At 41.4% G+C, this 17,901-nt stretch overlaps 1 protein-coding gene across 7 annotated transcripts in view; it reads right to left on the reverse strand.

Annotated features, from left to right (window-relative positions):
* The window catches only part of TAFA5 (TAFA chemokine like family member 5), a 628,888-nt gene that overhangs the window by 98,811 nt on the left and 512,176 nt on the right, over positions 1 to 17,901 (reverse strand). For 5 of the 7 annotated variants that reach the window (XR_003998545.1, XR_003998541.1, XR_003998540.1 and 2 more), the window contains exon 3: positions 16,366 to 16,493. Coding sequence is in view for 1 of the 7 variants with exons in the window: in XM_030549247.1 (XP_030405107.1) it covers positions 16,366 to 16,493 (128 nt within the window). In the remaining 6 variants the exon portion in view is untranslated. Of the gene's footprint in view, positions 1 to 11,100; positions 11,221 to 16,365; positions 16,494 to 17,901 lie in introns of all 7 variants that reach the window. The other 2 variants (XR_003998543.1, XR_003998544.1) reach the window with 1 other exon arrangement.

The raw sequence follows: 17,901 nt of genomic DNA on the forward strand, positions 1-17,901 counted from the left end.
GATAACTGCTAAAGGCCAAGCAGAGTTGGGTCTTGCACAGGAAATTAAAGTGAATAGTAAAGGGTTCTTTAAGAATATAACTGATTTTCTACACAAAGAAAATGCAATAGATCTAATCTACGTGGATTTTAGTAAGGCATTTGATACAGTTCCCCATGGGAAATTATTAGTTAAACAGGACAAGATGCGGATTAATACAAGAATTGAAAGGTGTGTAAGGAATTGGTTTAAGGGGTGACTACAACAGGTCATACTGAAAAATGAACTGTCAAGCTGGAGGAAAGTTTCTACCAGAGTTTCTCAGGGATCAATCTTGGGACCAGTCTTATTTAACATTTTCTTTCATGACTTTAGCACAAAAAGTGGGAGTGCACTAATAAAATTTGTGGATGACACAAATTTGGGAGGAATTGTCAATATGGAAGGAGGACTGGAATATCCTAATCCAGTTTTTTGTAACAGAAATGGAATGATTTAATAGTGCAAAGCTCAAGGTTATGTACTTTGGAACTAACAAGAAGAATTTTTGCAATAAACTGGGGATGTATCAGTTGGAAGCGACAAAGGAGAAGGAAGACCTGGGCATATTGGTTGATCACAGGATGACTATCAGCTGCTGAAGTGATACAGCCATAAAAAAGTCTAATGCAATCCTAGGGTGCCTTCAGCAAGGTATTTCCAGTAGAGAGAGGGAAGAGTTACCATATTACGAGGCATTGGCGAGACCTCATTTGGAATAGTGTGCGCAATTCTGATTTACCATCTTTAAGAAAGATAAACTTGAACAGCAACAGGTGCAGAGAAGGGCTATAGGATAATCAGAAGAATGGAGAACTTACCTTATGAGAGAAGATTTAAGGATCCTGGCTTGTTTAGCCTAACAAAATGAAGGCTGAGGGGAGATGGATAAATACCAGGGAGGGAAAGGAGTTACCTGAGTTAAGCACCAGTGCCTGCATAAGAACAAAGGGATATAAATGGGGCAGCAACAAGTTTAGGCTTGAAATTAGATGAAAGATTCTAACCACCACAGGCGTGAAGTTGTGCAACAGCCTCCCAAGGGGCGTAGTTGAGGCAAAACACCTAACTGGCTTCAAGACTGAGATAAATTTATGGAGGGGATAGTAGGCATGGCATGGCATGTGGCTCATCTGTGACTGATAGTAGCAAATATCCCCAACAGACAGAGATGGGACACTAGATGGGGAGGTCTCTGAGTTAGTAATGTGAATTCTTTCCCAGATGTCTGGCTTGTGGGTCTCAATGACATGCTCAGGGTCTAACTGACTACCTTATTTTGGGTTGGGAAGGAATTTCCCCCTTTATCAGGTTGGCAGAGACCCTGGTGGGGTTTTCACCTACTCTGCAGCATGGGGCACAGGTCACTTGTTTTAAACCGAAGTAAATGGTGGATTTTCTGTAATTTGAAGTCTTTAAATCATGATTTGAGGTCTTTGGTAACTCAGCCAGAGGTTATAGATCTATTACAGGAGTGGATGGGTGAGGTTCTGTGGCCTCTGATGTGCAGGAAGTCAGACTAGATAATAACGACAGTCCCTTCTGGTCATAAAGCCTATGAAGATGTTCAGCAGCAACTACAACTTTAAATCAGCATGTCTGGATAGCTTGTCAGGGATATAAAAGAGTTTGCTGAGGAGCTTATCGGAACATTCATTTTGAATTTCAATAAGTCTTGGGGCAATGGGGATATTCCAGAAAACTGGAAGAAAGCTAAGGGTGTGCCAACAGTTTAAAAAGGGAAACAGAATGATCTGGGTAGTTATAGGCCTGTCAGCCTGATATTGATCCTAGGCAAGATAATGGAATGGCTGATATAGTACTCAATAAAGAATAAAAGAAGGTAATACAAATTATGCCAGTCAACATGGGTATATGGAAAATTAAAATGCATCTTCTTGGAGTGAGATTCAAAGTTTGTTTGATAAAGATAAGTAGTGATGTATTATACTTAGACTTCTGGAAGCATTTGATTTAGTATCACATGTTTTTTCATTTAAAAACTAAAATGACATAAATTAAAATGGCACATATTAAATGACCTGAACTGCTGGCTAATCGAAAGGTCTTAAAAATGTAATTTTAAGCTGGGAATCACCAGAGATGTTTTTCTAGTGGGGTTCCACAGGAGTTGTTCCTGGCCCTACACTACTAAACATTTTTATTAATGACCTGGAAACAAAAATCATCACTCTCCTGTGGGGGAGTGGTAAATATGAGAAGATGTCACTGATACACAGTGATCTGGTCTTGGTAAGCTGGGTGGAGCAAACAATATGCATTTTAAATAGCTAATGTCAAGCCTATATCTAGCGACACACAAGAATTGCAGGCCATACTTACAGAATAGAGAGACTCTAACCTGGAAGCAGTGACTGAATAAGATTTGTGGGAACGTGGTGGATAATCAGCTGAATTTGAGCTTCCAGAGCAATGCTGTGGCCAAAAGAGTTAATGTGATCCTTGGATGCTTAAACAGGAATATAAAGTAAGAGAGTGCTATTTTACCTCTGCATTTGGGTACTGGTGTAACTGCTGCTGGGAATATATGTCCAGTTGCGGTGTCCACAATTCAAGAAGAATGTTGAGAAATTGGAGAGGGTTCAGAAAAGAGCCACAAGAATCATTAAAGGATTTTAAAAATGCCTTATAGTGATAGGCTCAAGGACCCAATCTATGTAGAGAAAGAAATTGAGGAATAATTTGATTAGTCTACAAATACTTATGTGGGGAACAAATAATTATGAATATGCTCTTCAATCCAGTCGTGACAGATATAACATGATCTAATGATTGCAAGGTGAAGCTCGACAATTCAGATTGGAAATAAGGCATATATTTTTAACGGTTGAGAGTATTTAACCTTTGGAACAACTTGCCAAGAGTCATGGTGGAGATGTCATCACTGGACAAATTGAAATCAAGGTTGGATGTTTTTCTAACAGCATGCTCTAGGATTAATTTTGGGAAGTTCTATGTTCTGTGACTTACAGGTCAGACTGGATATCACAGTAATCCCTCCTGGCCTTGGAATCTATGAATATGGGAGTTAGGAGCTTACAGGCTCCTGTGACTTTGAAAATATCCCTAATAAAGTAAAACTGGGCTTTCACACATCTGTCACTCCATAGATCGATCTCACCTAGTTCAATGTATTCCGTTAATTATTGTTTATGGTTCTCAGCCTTCCAGTTGAAATGAACAGTGCTCCATGTGACGAGCCAATTAGAATTTTTCAGGTAACGTTTTGACAGGCACTTTGTCTAATACATTACTAAAATCCCTGTACTATGACACCTACTGCATTTCCTCTATATATGTAATAGTTTTGTCACAAAGTCCAAGAAGTGATCCAGGTTACCTCACATGATTTAATAAGCTTTTGATTTGTTTTGGATTCAGAAAATTGGGGAAGGGGGGGGAAGGGTTCAAACGAGATATGTATGTATAATAGCTTCATTTCATAACATTTTACCATGAAGACTTCCTCTCTGTGAAATGAGTGTAATATTTTTAGCACACATTTTAAACTCTTGATGCTAATATGACATACAAGTTTCCAAACTCTATACTTTTGTATTACATGCCCTCCCCCCCAATTGGCTATATGCCCCACTTGATTTATACAGTGTCAAAAAACAACATCCCACAGGGTTATTTCCTTTCTTAAGGTTTCACATTGCTTTTCTCCTACTCTAAAGGTCAAGATCAGTCATGAAAAACTTTAATTCTATAAAGCAGGGGTCGGCCAACCTTTCAGAAGTGCTGTGCCGAGTCTTCATTTATTCACTCTAATTTAAGGTTTCGCGTGCTGGTAATACATTTTAACGTTTTAGATGGTCTCTCTCTAGAAGTCTATAAACTACTGTTGTATGTAAAGTAAACAAGTTTTTTTAAATGTGTAAGAAGAAGCTTCATTTAAAATTAAATTAAAATGCAGATCTTATCAGTTTAGTGCAGTGGTTCTTAACTTGGGGTGCACACACCCCCTGGGGCAGGGCCGGTGCAAGGATATTTGTGCCTAGGGTGAAACTTCCCCCTTGCACATCAGTTCATTGAGGGGCAAATCCCATGAGCCTTTATAGACCCCAGGGGCCAGCCTGCCCATGCACCCAGCTCCCCCCTCACCTAGGGTTACTGTATTTCAACAATCAAAAAAGAGGGGAAAGCCCTGCCCCCATCCACTCCCTTCTACTTCCCACCCCAACTTCCCTGTCAGAACCCCCAACCCCCTACTCCTTGTCCTCTGACTTGCCCCCCTCCTGAGACCCCCGCCACCCTAATGGCCCCCCCTAGAATCCTACCCCCTACCTGTTCCCTGACTGCCCCAACCCTTATCCACACCCTCACCCCCAGACAGACCCCCCAGGACTCCCATGCCCCATCCAACCACTCTCCACCCCGACAAGACCCCCAGAACTCCCAACCCTCCCTCTGCTTCCTGACTGCCCCCCGGACTCCCCTTACCATGTCCATGCCGGTCAGAAGCTGCCTCCACATGGCAGTGGGAGGGGGGGAGCTGCGGGAGGGTTAGCAGCAACGGCAGCTCACACTTCCGGGAGCCGCAGAACCTTAGCGTGGTGAGGGGGAACCTGGGATATGCCTGCCCAGGCTGTGGCCTGGTGCCCTCCCCGGGGGGCTCCTGCAGCAGATGCATACGGGCAGTGGTCCCCGTGTACCCCCCAGCTCCCCCCTCGCTGCACTCAGGCTCTGTGGCTCCCGGGAGTGTGAGCTGCCACCCCTTCCGCAGCAGGCTCAGGGCCCCATGCCCCAGAGGCTCACACTCCCAGGAGCCACAGAACCCGAGTGCAGTGAGGGGGGGAGCTGGAGGGCACGCCTGCCGCCTGTCTGGGGTCCTAGCTGCCGGCCCCGCTCAGCCTCCTGCCAGTCTGGGGTTTCATTCGCTCAGCCAGCAGTTGGCTGAGCAGAGCCGGCGGCCAGGACCTCAGCAGGCAGCCGCATGCCAGGCAAAATCGGCTCGTGTGCCACCTTTGGCACGTATGCCGTAGGTTGCCGACTCCTGCTATAAAGGAAAGAGAGAAAATCTGCAGTCCATTTGTCCTAGGGTCACAGATATGAATCCCACAAAGTGTTTGTGTTTGATCTTGAACTTCAGCTGGAGTCAGCTGCACTCCCATAAGAGTCCATAAGATATTCAATGGTGGATAGAGAACTTGGCCACATCAATTGCCCACAATGCTAGAAAACAAAATCAAGACACAAATCTTCTTCTTTTGTCAAGCTTTGTGTTGGCTCGATCTCCTCTGTTCCACCAAATTTTCCTATCTTTGTTCATCCATTTTGCAAGAAATTGAGAAATCACCTCCATGCTTTATTCCACATGCACTAACTAGTACGCATGATGCAAAATATGGACAGGATACAGTCCTCATCTATAAGAACTGTATCCTGTTGATATGTTAAGCTCTTTTTAAAGACCTAGCAATTCTGTGCTACTTACAGTGAATAAAGACCCTGGGCAAGTGTCTTTACTGCTCTGTGACTGTTTCGTCTCCTATTCTGTATCTGTCTTGTCTACTTAGATCAGGGGTCCTGAAACTGGGGGTCGGGACCCCTCAGGTGGTCACAGGGCTATTGCATAGGAGGGGGTCATGAGCAGCCAACCTCCACCCCAAACCCTGCTTTGCCTCCAGCATTTATAATAGTGTTAAATATATAAAAACGTGTTTATAATTTATGGGGGGGGGGGTTGTTGCACTCAGAGTCTTTCTATGTGAAAGGAGTCATCACTAATAAACAGTTTGAAAACCCCCACTTAGGCTGTAAACACTTTGGGACTGTCTCTCATATGTTAGGCACTGTACAAACGCAACATGGCCCTGATGTCACAAATGGGATATGGACGGTCTCACCCAATGGTTGACATGGGAGACAGGCTGGGTCAAATACCAGGAGATCAGGGTCTGAGCTATGCCAGAGGGCAGCTGGAGAGTCAGGTGGCAGGAGGCAGACAAGGTCTGGGAGATCACTGTCCAGCAGTAGGTGTAGGTAGAACAAGGGAAGCAGCCCTCAGCAGGGGAAACTCAGTTGCATGGACAACTTCCTGTTCCTGTGCTCGGTTTAAATACAAGCAGGGAACCAATCAGATTCCCTAGAGTTCTGGCAACTCTGGAATTCAGCTTCCAGTCCTGGCAACGGTTAGCAGGTTACTGGGTGGTTGGCTAGCATTTGTAAGGCCCATAGCCCTATGGCCCAGGTTTGAGACTGTGATCCCTGACAGGTGAAGCCTGTAGGTGCTAGAGCACGGATTGGCAACCTTTGGAACGCGGCCCATCAGGGAAATCCACTGGGGGGCCAGGACAATTTGTTTACCTGCAGCGTCCACAGGTTTGGCTGATCCGCACTCCCACTGGCCGCGGTTCGCTGTTCCAGGCCAATGGGGGCTGCGGGAAGTGGCGTGGGATGAGGCCACTGCTTCCCACAGCCCCCATTGGCCTGGAACAGTGAACCATGGCCAGTGGGAGTGTGGATCAGCCAAATCTGCAGAGGCTGCAGGTAAACAAACCGTCTCGGCCCACTAACGGATTCCCTGACTGGCAGTATCATAGTATAATTCCCAATTCTGGACCTTAGCATCCAAAATATGGGTACTAGCATGAATTCCCCTAAGCTTAATTACCAGCTTAGATCTGATAGGCTGCCACCAATCAGGACTTAGAGTAGAGTGCCTGATAGACTCTGGTTTCCCCCAAAAACCTTCCCTGGGGGTCCCAAGACCCAAATTCCTTGAGTCTTACAACAAAGGGAAAGAAACCATTCCCTTCCCCCTCTCTTCTTCCTCCCAGCTTCTTCCCGCCCTGGGAACACTAGGAGATCGCCTGATTCAACTTCTTGAATCACCACACCGAGAGGAGTGTTACCTTCCCCCTCACCCAGAGACCATACAGATTCAAGCAGCGTGAATCTAACACAAAGAGAAAATTTATCCTTCCCTTCTCCCCACCAATTCCCTTGAACCTTAACTAGGAGAAAAAATCACACAGGTCTTAAAAGCAAAACTTTTAATAAAAAAAAGAAAGAAAAAAGTAAAAGGTTTATCTCTGCACTATAGATGGTAAAAAGTTACAGGGTCTTTTAACTATAAACAATAGAAAGAAACTTTCTCCAGCAGAAACACAATTTAAGCTACTTCCAGCAAGTACACATATGCAAATGAAAAAAAAAAAAAACAAATTAAAAGACTATGACTGGCTTTTCTTACTTACAATTCTGAATAGATAAGAGACTGTAGCAGGGAGATTGGCAGAAACCTGGTTGCACCTCTAGTCCCATCCAGGACCCAGAGAGAACAAAGCCAAACCCAAACCCCACAACAAAGGCTTCCCTCCAAGAGATTGAAGTATCTTGTCTCCTGATTGGTCCTCTGGTCAGGTGTTTGCAGGTCACTGTTTGTTAACCCTTTCTAGGTGAAAGAGACATTAACCCTTAGCTATCTGTTTATGACAGGCCGCGTGCCAAAGGTTGCCGATCCCTGTGCTAGAGTAACACAGATTATTACTAAGATAAATTGTCTTGTTTTCTTCCACTAATCCCTACCTACTTGTGTATTTGTCCTTTAATTATAAATTCTTCGGAGCAGGAAATATATCTGAAGTGTTTGTGGTGATCCTACTACATACATACATAGAGTACATAAATAATAATGATAAAAACATCTCATCTTCTTGCTGGGCCTATATTTTCCTAAAAATTCATGAGACAGAATCACCCATTACTGATCTGAAGCTTCCATATCCTGGGCACTCCATTCATAAATGGTTTCCTTTGGTTTGGGGATGGATGTGAACCTCACTTCTGCATGATTATATATATTTTTAAGTTGTCTTATTCTTACAGAAGCATGAAACCTGGAAAGAATGTCAAACTGAAGTAATTTTCATTAGGGCCAATTTAACAATGTAGGCACTCCCACAAGACCAGCTATTAAGGTTGTTCATGCATTTGAACAATTTCAGACATCACAACTTATTGGCTGGGTTGATAGTATGCCACATTACATTAGCGTCAGTGACTAGCCAAAGTTACAGATGTGTTTTATGTACATTTCAGAATTCTGCTTTCAAAGTACAAAAAGAAAAACAAAATTACTATTCAGGTCATTTCCTTTTAGCAGAAGCAAAGTCTATTCTACACAAACATGAAATTGATGACTAGTTGGGAATCCAGCCACTGGTGCCTAGGGTAAAATCTGTTTTTTTTATTTACTTTATTCAAAAGGACAGTGCAGACCTGAAATGGATCAGATATGTATAGTTTATTTTACATTAAACTAGCAGGTTTCATGAGTAAATCAACACAACAGGAGTGAATCACTGATTCCTAAGAACCAGTAGGTGGGCAAATTACAAAAACCAATTGCTATGTAGGTTTTAGTCATCTAAGCCTAATTCTTTTCTCACTTACAGCAGTGTGGTGAGATCAGATTCAGGCCCATACTATTTAAGAAGGTAGCCTTTATCATAAATGGCAGTTACAATAAGAATTCAGAAAGGACAGACATGCAGAAATGAGCATCCCTTTTCTTTGAGGTTAGCTATGAGACATGAATATGTGGCTAGCATGGTTCTCCATCAATATCTGAAAATGCCTCCTCTGAAAGGGAACAATGGTGCTAGGTTTCCCTATATTCTTGCAAGGAAGTGTTTGAAATGCTAATAGTCCACATTTTAAAATCAGATACTTCACTCCTAGTGATGCACACTCATGGGGCAAAACGTGTGCTCATTTCAAACAATGGGAGTTTTGTCATCAGTTGAAATGGAACCTGGATTTGGCACTCAATGAGAAGGGCTAATCCTCTTAAAATACTCCCTAAGCAATTTTAATTTTCTCAACATAAAACTCCCCACTGTCACCCCTCTTCAACTTGGAGCCCTTAGGGTATGGGGAAAACTCTCAATCTTTGCTAGCATTCTGGATTTGGGGATTAGAGATCTTCATTTTCTGAAAATACTGAGTTCCAATAATATTTTATAGGATAATTGAGTCAAATTTAGCTGAAAATGTAGGTTTTAGAAAATAAGCGTTAAAAAATATTATATTAGTTCTAATGGAAGCATGGAGTAAATCATTCAACCTTTACTTAAGCAAAGGTCTTATTAGTGTCAAACTGAGATTCCAGTGAGTTTTGTCCAATTAAGAAATCCAGGATTTGGCCAAGTTATCAAAAGCAAATGTTCTGTAGAGTTGGAACCCTCAAGTGTTGCTATCAGTGTATTAAATCCTAAAATGGACTCAGCCCAGCCTGAAGGTGATGCAAAAAGGAAATATCATACTAAATGGTGAAGCGTAAGTTCCAATCCCTTCACGTTTAATAATCAGAGGTGTTATCTGTAATACAGATATGGAGATCTGATTTTTACTTTTTTTATTGGCCAGTGTTGAGGCCCAGCTCCTCTTTCAAATGCAGTGTGGCTGGTTTGCACTGCAATGGTGGTATAAAGCAGCCCTAAAACTATGCATCCAGCCCCAGATGGATCACCTCAGTGTAAAGGGTCCTCCAGTTGCACTGAGCTAGCACCGTAGATCCTAGCCTGCGTCAGTGTAGAAGAGTGTTCAGGAGAAAATAGGCAAGTCTGCAGATTCTGTTTGCCCCTCAGATATCTGCAGATTGGTTTGGATCCCCAGGACTATTAGCATCCAGTATAAATTAGAGTAAGCTTTAGAGCTGCTTTAAGCTACACCTGGGGGACCAGACCAATGTACACCTGATTTAGGATATGCAGAGAGCAAAAGCCATCTCTTCAATCACCTTCTGGACTCAGTAATTTGACCCATGATATTTGACTCAACTATGCATTAGTGGCAGCCACCAATCAGATACAGAATGGAAGCCAGTCCCAGGACAGAGAAATCAAGATACAACAAATTCATGCTGTGAAACACTCAGTGGGAACTCTGCTGGGAGCTGGTGAATCTTGTGAGACCATGGAAATGAATAACAACTTGAATTCACAAGCACCAACAGCATGAATCTACAGAGTATACAAAACTGGAACACATGCTACCCATCAAGAGAAAAGCTTTCCCTCCGAATACAAAAACACCCACCAATTCAGAAAATTAATGTCAAGAGATACATCTCTTTCTAATTTTAGAGCATCCAGAAAGAATGGCAGGATTTCTATCTCTGCCTTACTCTCCTTGATGTACAGGCATGTTTAAGCCACGGCCCAGTTCTTGGCATAGTGCAATTACACCAGAATCTCAGCTTCCATTAAAAACTTAAGTAAACTTCTAGCCCTAATGGTTGTGCAAATATCTGCATGAGTTTGTAGGCTGCTTGAAATAATAGCTATGACAGGCTTAAACTGCATCACACATCTCAATAGGGCATTACCAACAAGACCCACAGCTCTGGGGGACCCTGCCAATAACAGATGGCTGTGAATGTAGCAGCACAAAGAAGGGGATTACAGTAGTCCCAGCCTACACATACAAGTAGGTACATCCTTGGCTGTTGGAATAAATATTGGAGGCCCCTCTGGTACCACTTCTGTCTCTCCAGGGTTTGGGACAGGGATTCCTACTGACACCTTAAGCTCCTAAGGAGGAGGACCCTGCTGCAACTCCTATGGGAAGATGAGAGCCTCATGCCGCTGCCCCGTCTCTATGGGAAGTCCCCTTAACATCACCACTACCAAAAGGGAGAGGTGGTCAGGGCTATTGTGTTCACACAGCGTCTCAGGGAACCCCAAAACTGTGGTGTGTCTACAGCCTGCAATCACCTTCACCTGGCCTTGCATTACATCCTAGAATCACATGTGAACCAACATGTGGAGGTGGAGCTGGGAGGGTGACATAAATATATATCAGCTGCCCTGTGGAAATGTGAAAGGTATGTTTAGCAAAACTCAGAATTGGAACCCGATCTAGGCTAGCTATATGAATGCCAGAGAAATTAGTATAATTCCAGAGCCTAAAAATTATATTAATAATACTTGTATAGCACCCTGAATTTCCTAATTAATTACAGGCATTATTTAAGGAAACCTCACAATCCACCTTTGATGTAGGGAAAATTGACTAGGGAAATTGAGGCAGAGAGGTTTAGTGACTTACCCAAGGCCACAGAGGCAGTAACTGTCAGAGCCGGGATTAGAGCTCAGGAGTTTCTGGCTCCCAGTCCCATGCTCAGACCACTAGACCATGGCCTCAGGATATTTCCAGCTGGTCTTCAGTCTAAAAAAAAGTAAATTCTCAAATCCAATATGCAATATGTATTTATATTTTTACTCTGAAAATAGAATGTAATGGTATGAGTAACACCACATTGCTGGTAAATCAATGATGAAAACAAGCCAGTACATTTTGTCCAATTTACCTTAATCATACATTTGTGTATGATAAAGATTTACAGAAAATTCTTCATTTAAATTTCAGCCAATACAAACAACTTTAGTGTTTCTCAGGGTAAGGAACAAATTACCTTTCCAAGCCAGCCAGCATGTCATTTGTATTAATGGTGAGTAATGCTAAGTTGCTCTGTGCGTAAGAAAACTCTATTAAGAAAGTCACATCCCTTGGCGAAGCTAGATCCTTAGTAAATTTTACTAGCTAAGCAGTGAGCTCCATGTCAAAGTAATTACACCTTTTATCCACTGCAAGCTCTCTTTTAGCTTCTTCATACTCCTTAATTTCCCACTTCAGCTAATGTAGCAGTAAAATCACAGAGGTTTTAAAAGGTCAGCTACTGGCGCATGAATGTTCTGTTAAGCTCCATGCACTGAAAGCACATCATGTAAAAGAAGGAATTAATTAAGTAACAATTAAGTAGTGATGGATCATTGACAACATATATACACTTCGGTGCTAAAATTAATCTCCCCTGTAAAGCCAATAGATTTGTGTATCTCCTCATTTATACACTGGCAAGATTCATGCTTGAAATATAAAAGGGCCATGTTTCTAAGCAGTATCTGGTGAAATCATGACACATCTTCTGGCACTGATGAGATTATACAGTCTTTCTCACACAAGAGAGTCAGGTAAATTCATTTTAAAAATCAGATTTGGGAGATTAATGAAAATATAAAAAGCAGAACATTTCTGCATGGCAGGTGATTTGAAGATAAGCATAGAGGCATTTTTAAATAGAGGCATTTTAAAAATAAAAGTACTTAGCATGAATCACTTTGTTAAAAGCATCAGAGGGGTAGCCGTGCTAGTCTGGATCTGTAAAAAACGACAAAGAGTCCTGTGGCACCTTATAGACTAATAGACTTATTGGAGCATAAGCTTTCGTGGATGAATACCCACTTCATCAGACACATGTGGTGGAAATTTCCAGAGGCAAGTATAAATATGCAGGCAAGAATCGGTCTAGAGATAACGAGGTTAGTTCAATCAGGGAGGATGAGGCCCTCTTCTAGCAGTTGAAGTGTGAACACCAAGGGAGGAGAAACTGCTTTTGTAGTTGGCAAGCCATTCACAGTCTTTGTTAAAAGTGTTAACAGCTAAGAAGTGTTCTGTTCCTACAGCATCTCCTCTAGTAAGCTGCCATATTGTTTCCTTGTATTGACAATCAGATGCTTAGTACATAGATTGGCAGTTGGCCCAGTCAATCTTCAATTCTAAAAGCCTCTTATGGGATGAAAAATCCTTGGTTCATTCACACCTTGTAGAAAGGATGACAGGGCAGATCCATTTAGAATATATGTTGAGTCTGATTCTCCCTTTCCTGGCACGTTGTGTAGTCATTTACAGCTGTGCAAAGTGAGTGAAAAATGAGCATAAAAGGCTGCCACCAGTGTGAGTAGAGAATTGCGATTTTGTTGCATTACTTTGCACAGGCATAAATGCTTACACAAAGTGCAGGCAGGCAATGAAAAAATCAGGCCTTGACTATCTAGGTTAAACTATTTTGACACAAAACTATTTTGACACTAGCCAAGCCCTTCTTAGGAAACACAATTCACTGAAACAGGGCCGGCTTTAGGCCAATTCCATCAATTCCCCCGAATCGGGCCCCGCGCCCAGTGAGAATCTCTTCCCTGGCTAGAGGCATCTTTTTAATTTTTACTCACCTGGCAGAGCTCTGGGTCTTCAGCGGCACTTTGGCGGCGGGTTCTTCAGTGCCACCGAAGACCTGGAGCAAGTGAAGGACCTGACACCGAAGCGCAGCCGAAGACTCGGAGCACTGGCCAGTATGTATAAGGCCCACGTGCTTTTTTTACCTTTTTTTTTTTAATAGTCATCCCTGCCGGGGCCCCGTTGAAACTGTTTGAATTGGGCCCCGCACTTCCTAAAGCCAGCCCTGCACTGAAACATGTGGGTGCAAAGTGTATTTATTAGATAAGCTTGCAGTTTCCTGGATATTTGACACATAAAATATTAAGCATTATTACATACTGTGATGCTGTTCACATTAGTAAAACTCATCCAAGCAAGAGTTCTATTTCTGCCTCATTTTAATGGGAAAAAAATGGGTTCTAGCATCCATATTCTCATGAGAGGAAACTTATCACCTCCCTTCACTTAGCTTCATGTTTCACACACTTCTTCTATGCCCAAGCCCGGACATCATATTATTTACACAAGTGCCTATAATGCTGTAACACTAACAACAGACATCAGTGCAAGAGTCACTACAAATGTAAGTCCTCAAGTGTTCAATTCTATTCCTCCTTACCTGTTATAGTACATATAGTGCAGCATATAATTACTGATATGACATCAGTAATATGATATTTTGTGTTACAGAAACTTATCCCTGCTATGGTAGTGAAAGGTACAGTACTAGTACCGCTTTCCCTTTCAGATACAACCTAATATTACTTGCAAACACCTGCATAAATTTTGTAGCTTAACTAATTTAGGCCTCAATCCCGCTCCCATTAGAGTGTATGGCAGAATATTCACTTATTTCCACAGAAGGATTAGACCCACAATAGGTTGTATATTCTCTGTGTATTTGGAGGTTAATTCCACAGTGTTCCTCATCACCCCATCTCAGGCTGCACGTTGCTGTACTTATATTTTCAACAAGGAGCAGTATGGGTCTAGCAGAAGGCTGATGAGGAAAAATCTTACTTTCTTTATTCCTTCAAGCAGTATTGCTACAAAGAAAAGTGTTGGTGCTTCCATTATAAATTCTCTTTCCTTAAGAGTTTATTATTAGTCTTTATGAAGCCCATATGAACCAAGTTTCCACCTCTTTTGATATTTTCTGACTCCTCCCCTGCACACCAAATCAAGTGCCCTATGAACAATTGGATTTTTTTTTTAGTACTATTTTTTTTTGTCATTTATGCTGGACCCAGTGTTCCTTGGAACATCCTGAACTGTTAGCTTGGCTCAATAGACAATTAATGTATGTGTGCACACCCTCCCACCTGCCCATTACACTTCAGCTTAGCGGTTACTAAGGTGGTGGGAGAAGATGTAGTGGGAGGGATACAGAAGGGCTACAGTAGAATTGCACTTCACTCTGGCAATTCTCCAATGCTGTATGGTCTCTTAGGGATTTGAGCCAGCTGTTCTAGACTGTTCTAAATTAGGTAAGGGCCTGGGTTGTGACAGGGTTGGACAGAAGTCCTTTTCTCTTCTCCGTTGAGCGTATCTTGTCACAGAAGAGATTCTTCTTAATAAGACTTTGCTCAGCATTGCCATAATTTCCCCAGCATGTGTCCTGATTCTGATCTCATTTACTGTGGTAGAAAACAAGAGTAATTCTGTTTAGGTCGGTAGAGTTAAACAGTTGTAAAGCAGATGTGAGATCAGAATCAGGCCCTGGTGTCAAATCTAAAAGATCCACTGAACCAATCTGATAGCTATCTAACATTAATTCCTCGGGGTAGGCATTGTGCTTACTTTTTATCTTTCATAGCACCAAGCATATCACTGGTGTATCCTGATAAAACAAACAATAATAATGATAGATGCAAATGTCTCAGGGTACATAGGTAATTTGCTTTCGCTGAGGTACAGAAAATATCACTGAATTAATGAGATTTTGAATAATACTGTGAGCGTTCCAAAGATACCCTGTCAGGTCTGCCTGCCCTTGGGAGCTGATGATATTTTTTCCCTCTATTATATTTTTATATCACCATTACATAAATTACACTCATATAACCTAAAGGAAATGAAGATAAAAGTTCTGATTTGGAGACTGAGAGGTAAGTTTGCAACACTATCCATAATGTACCTTGCTATGTCTAGCAACTACAGGGATGTCAGGATGGCATGGAATCTTACATTAGAACAATACCAAATTCACAGATTGTGCTTGGAAATGTCACTTGACAATAAATGTTATTCTCAAAGACTGATAAAAAAAAAATTAAAAAGTGAAGGTCATGTTGATTTTGTGTCAAAATACTGACACTGTAAAAACACTACAAAATATGCAATAGTGTCTCCTAACCTCTCTCCAGAGAAAGAATCTATGCAGAAGATCCTGCTTGATAGGCTTGTGCCCTAACCCTGCTAAACCTCACTAATTTGAAGCATACTGAGATTAATATATAAAGCAGGTTTTGAAGTAAATCTTTATGATGAAACATTCTTGAAATGTCAGTTATTTAAGTGTATCTCGAGAGTCCTCTAAACCTATAGAAAAAAATATCCCCGATGGCATAACAACCTATCAGGGTATTATTCTACCATATTTCCTGGGACGTTTTAAATTTTTGAAGCACAAGAGTCTTCAGCTGGTTTGGAGAATGTCCCACAGACTGATGCTTGATGCTAAAAGTCCTGGGAGCCATCATTGTTGCAGGCATATTCAACCTCAATATAACGTCTTCAAACAAATCCAAAATACTACAGGAGACGACACCAAGGAGTTGAAAAGTACAGTATGGACATGTTACCGCCAAAGCTCTGATTATCCCCCAAAATGGGTTTTATTGTTTTGTTTTCTTTAGGCCTCACGTAATTTTTCCTCTGGGAAGATGGAGATTTGTCTTTGAAAACTGCCTTTTTATTATAGTGAAAAGCCAAAACTACTTTTATTTAAAAAAATACAAACTAATTTTCCCCCCATTAAATCAGTAGTATGAAGTTTTATATCCTTGCTCTATCCGCAGTTCAGAATACACACTAGGGTGAAATAAAGGTGAAGAGACAATTTTTACTAGCTGAATTTATGGACCCTTTTAAGTCAAAGTTTGGCATTTTACATCCTTTTAGTAATCTGCTACACTTTCCCTGTCTGTGATCACAGGTATAAAAGTACATGTGTGTGCCTCAGTATGGGTCTTTGTGAGCATGGGCTACTAACTGGTGTCTAACTTTAAAACCCTATGCTGCATCTAATTTGAAGTCTCAGCCTTTGCTCTCTGGAAGTTACAGAAGAGGAGGAACAAAAGGGACATAGCTTACCGTGGTTGTCTTTATTCGCCCACCTGGTTGTGTACAGGTCCAGCCTGATTTATTGATTAGCAAATCACAGCCTTCTCCTTCTAAACATGGAAGCATTTCACACCACTGTTTTGTTTTGATAATTCGTGCTGTGGAAGAGGAAAAAAACAAAAACAGTTGGCAGGTGGGTTTGAGTTTCACTTCCCTCTGAACTCTGACTCATTAGAGGTGCCAATTTTCATAATCAGATAATGCAATCATAGGCTATGCCATAGGTAGCCCCAAGCAATTTACAGACTTATTTACATCGCCTGCTGTTCCAACCAATTATATAATAAAAACAAAATTTAAATAACAATAAAACAAAACATAGTACTGATTTAACAAAAGAAGATAAAAGAATAGGCAGAGGTAAGTTTTCAATGGCATGAATTTCTGGTGTATATGAAATATAATGGGGGGACCAATGGTTAAAATTAATAATAATGTTGTTTGCAGTGTTGTAATTGTGTCAGTCCCAGGATATTAGAGAGCCATGCTGGGTCAGGTAATATCTTTTATTGGCCCAACTTCCATTGGTGAAAGAGTCAAGCTTTTCAGCTTATGCCAATCTCTGAAGAAGAGTTCTGTGTAACACTGAGTTACACCCAGAAATATATGCTAAACTGTCTCCATTCATGGGGCTGTCGAGGGGTGCCAGGAAACAAATAAGTTTTTATTTTATTTTATTTTAATTGGTTAGCCCATCTACTAATTTCTCTTTGTGTTCTTTGGTGGGATCTCAGAACGCATCGATCTGTGACATTACAAATACTGTGGATTGGCAGCCTATTAGTGATGTCATATTCTATGATAGTGGCAGCAAATTGAAACATACCAAAAATATTTCACAAAATGGAAAGAAAACCAAAAGGTTTGTTAAAACAGATTATTGTGCTAAACACACATGGTTAGCAGGATTATTTAGGCCCTGATGCTGAAAATGATTACAAACATACTTAACTTTAGGCATTCAAATAGTCCCATGGAGCATGTATTAGAGTTTGCAGGATCAGGGCCATAGCACATATCTATGGTATGAACTTAGTTTCCCCTTTTACTTTGCCATTCCCTGTTACAGCAGAGTGCTGCGGGGAGGTCTCATATTACTAAGACTTCACTATTTTCACAGTATGTTTACATGCATAATACCAACTACTATCAATAATTAAAATTGAATTACAGTTGTCAGAACAAATAAAGCGTATTTCCTGATGCAATATCTTTGCATTTTATTGTGTTTATTCACTGAGGGTGAAATTCATCCCCATGCAGAGAGTCAGCAGAAAGCCTATGACTTTCTTAAATCCCACTCAGGCCCAGTTTTGAGGACTTAAATGACACTTATATGATGCATAGACCTTTGGATAGCTCTCTGCAAAGCGGTGAATTTCATCCTAAGGGCCTGATCCTGTGAGCTGCTTTGCACCTTCTAACAAGTGCTGAGCCTCTTCAGCTGCATTGAAGTCAATGGGGATAGTGCACACACAGCACCTAGTAGAATTGTGTCTTTAGATA

Source organism: Gopherus evgoodei, chromosome 1 (genome assembly GCF_007399415.2).
Source record: "Gopherus evgoodei ecotype Sinaloan lineage chromosome 1, rGopEvg1_v1.p, whole genome shotgun sequence".
Taxonomy (NCBI): domain Eukaryota; kingdom Metazoa; phylum Chordata; order Testudines; family Testudinidae; genus Gopherus; species Gopherus evgoodei.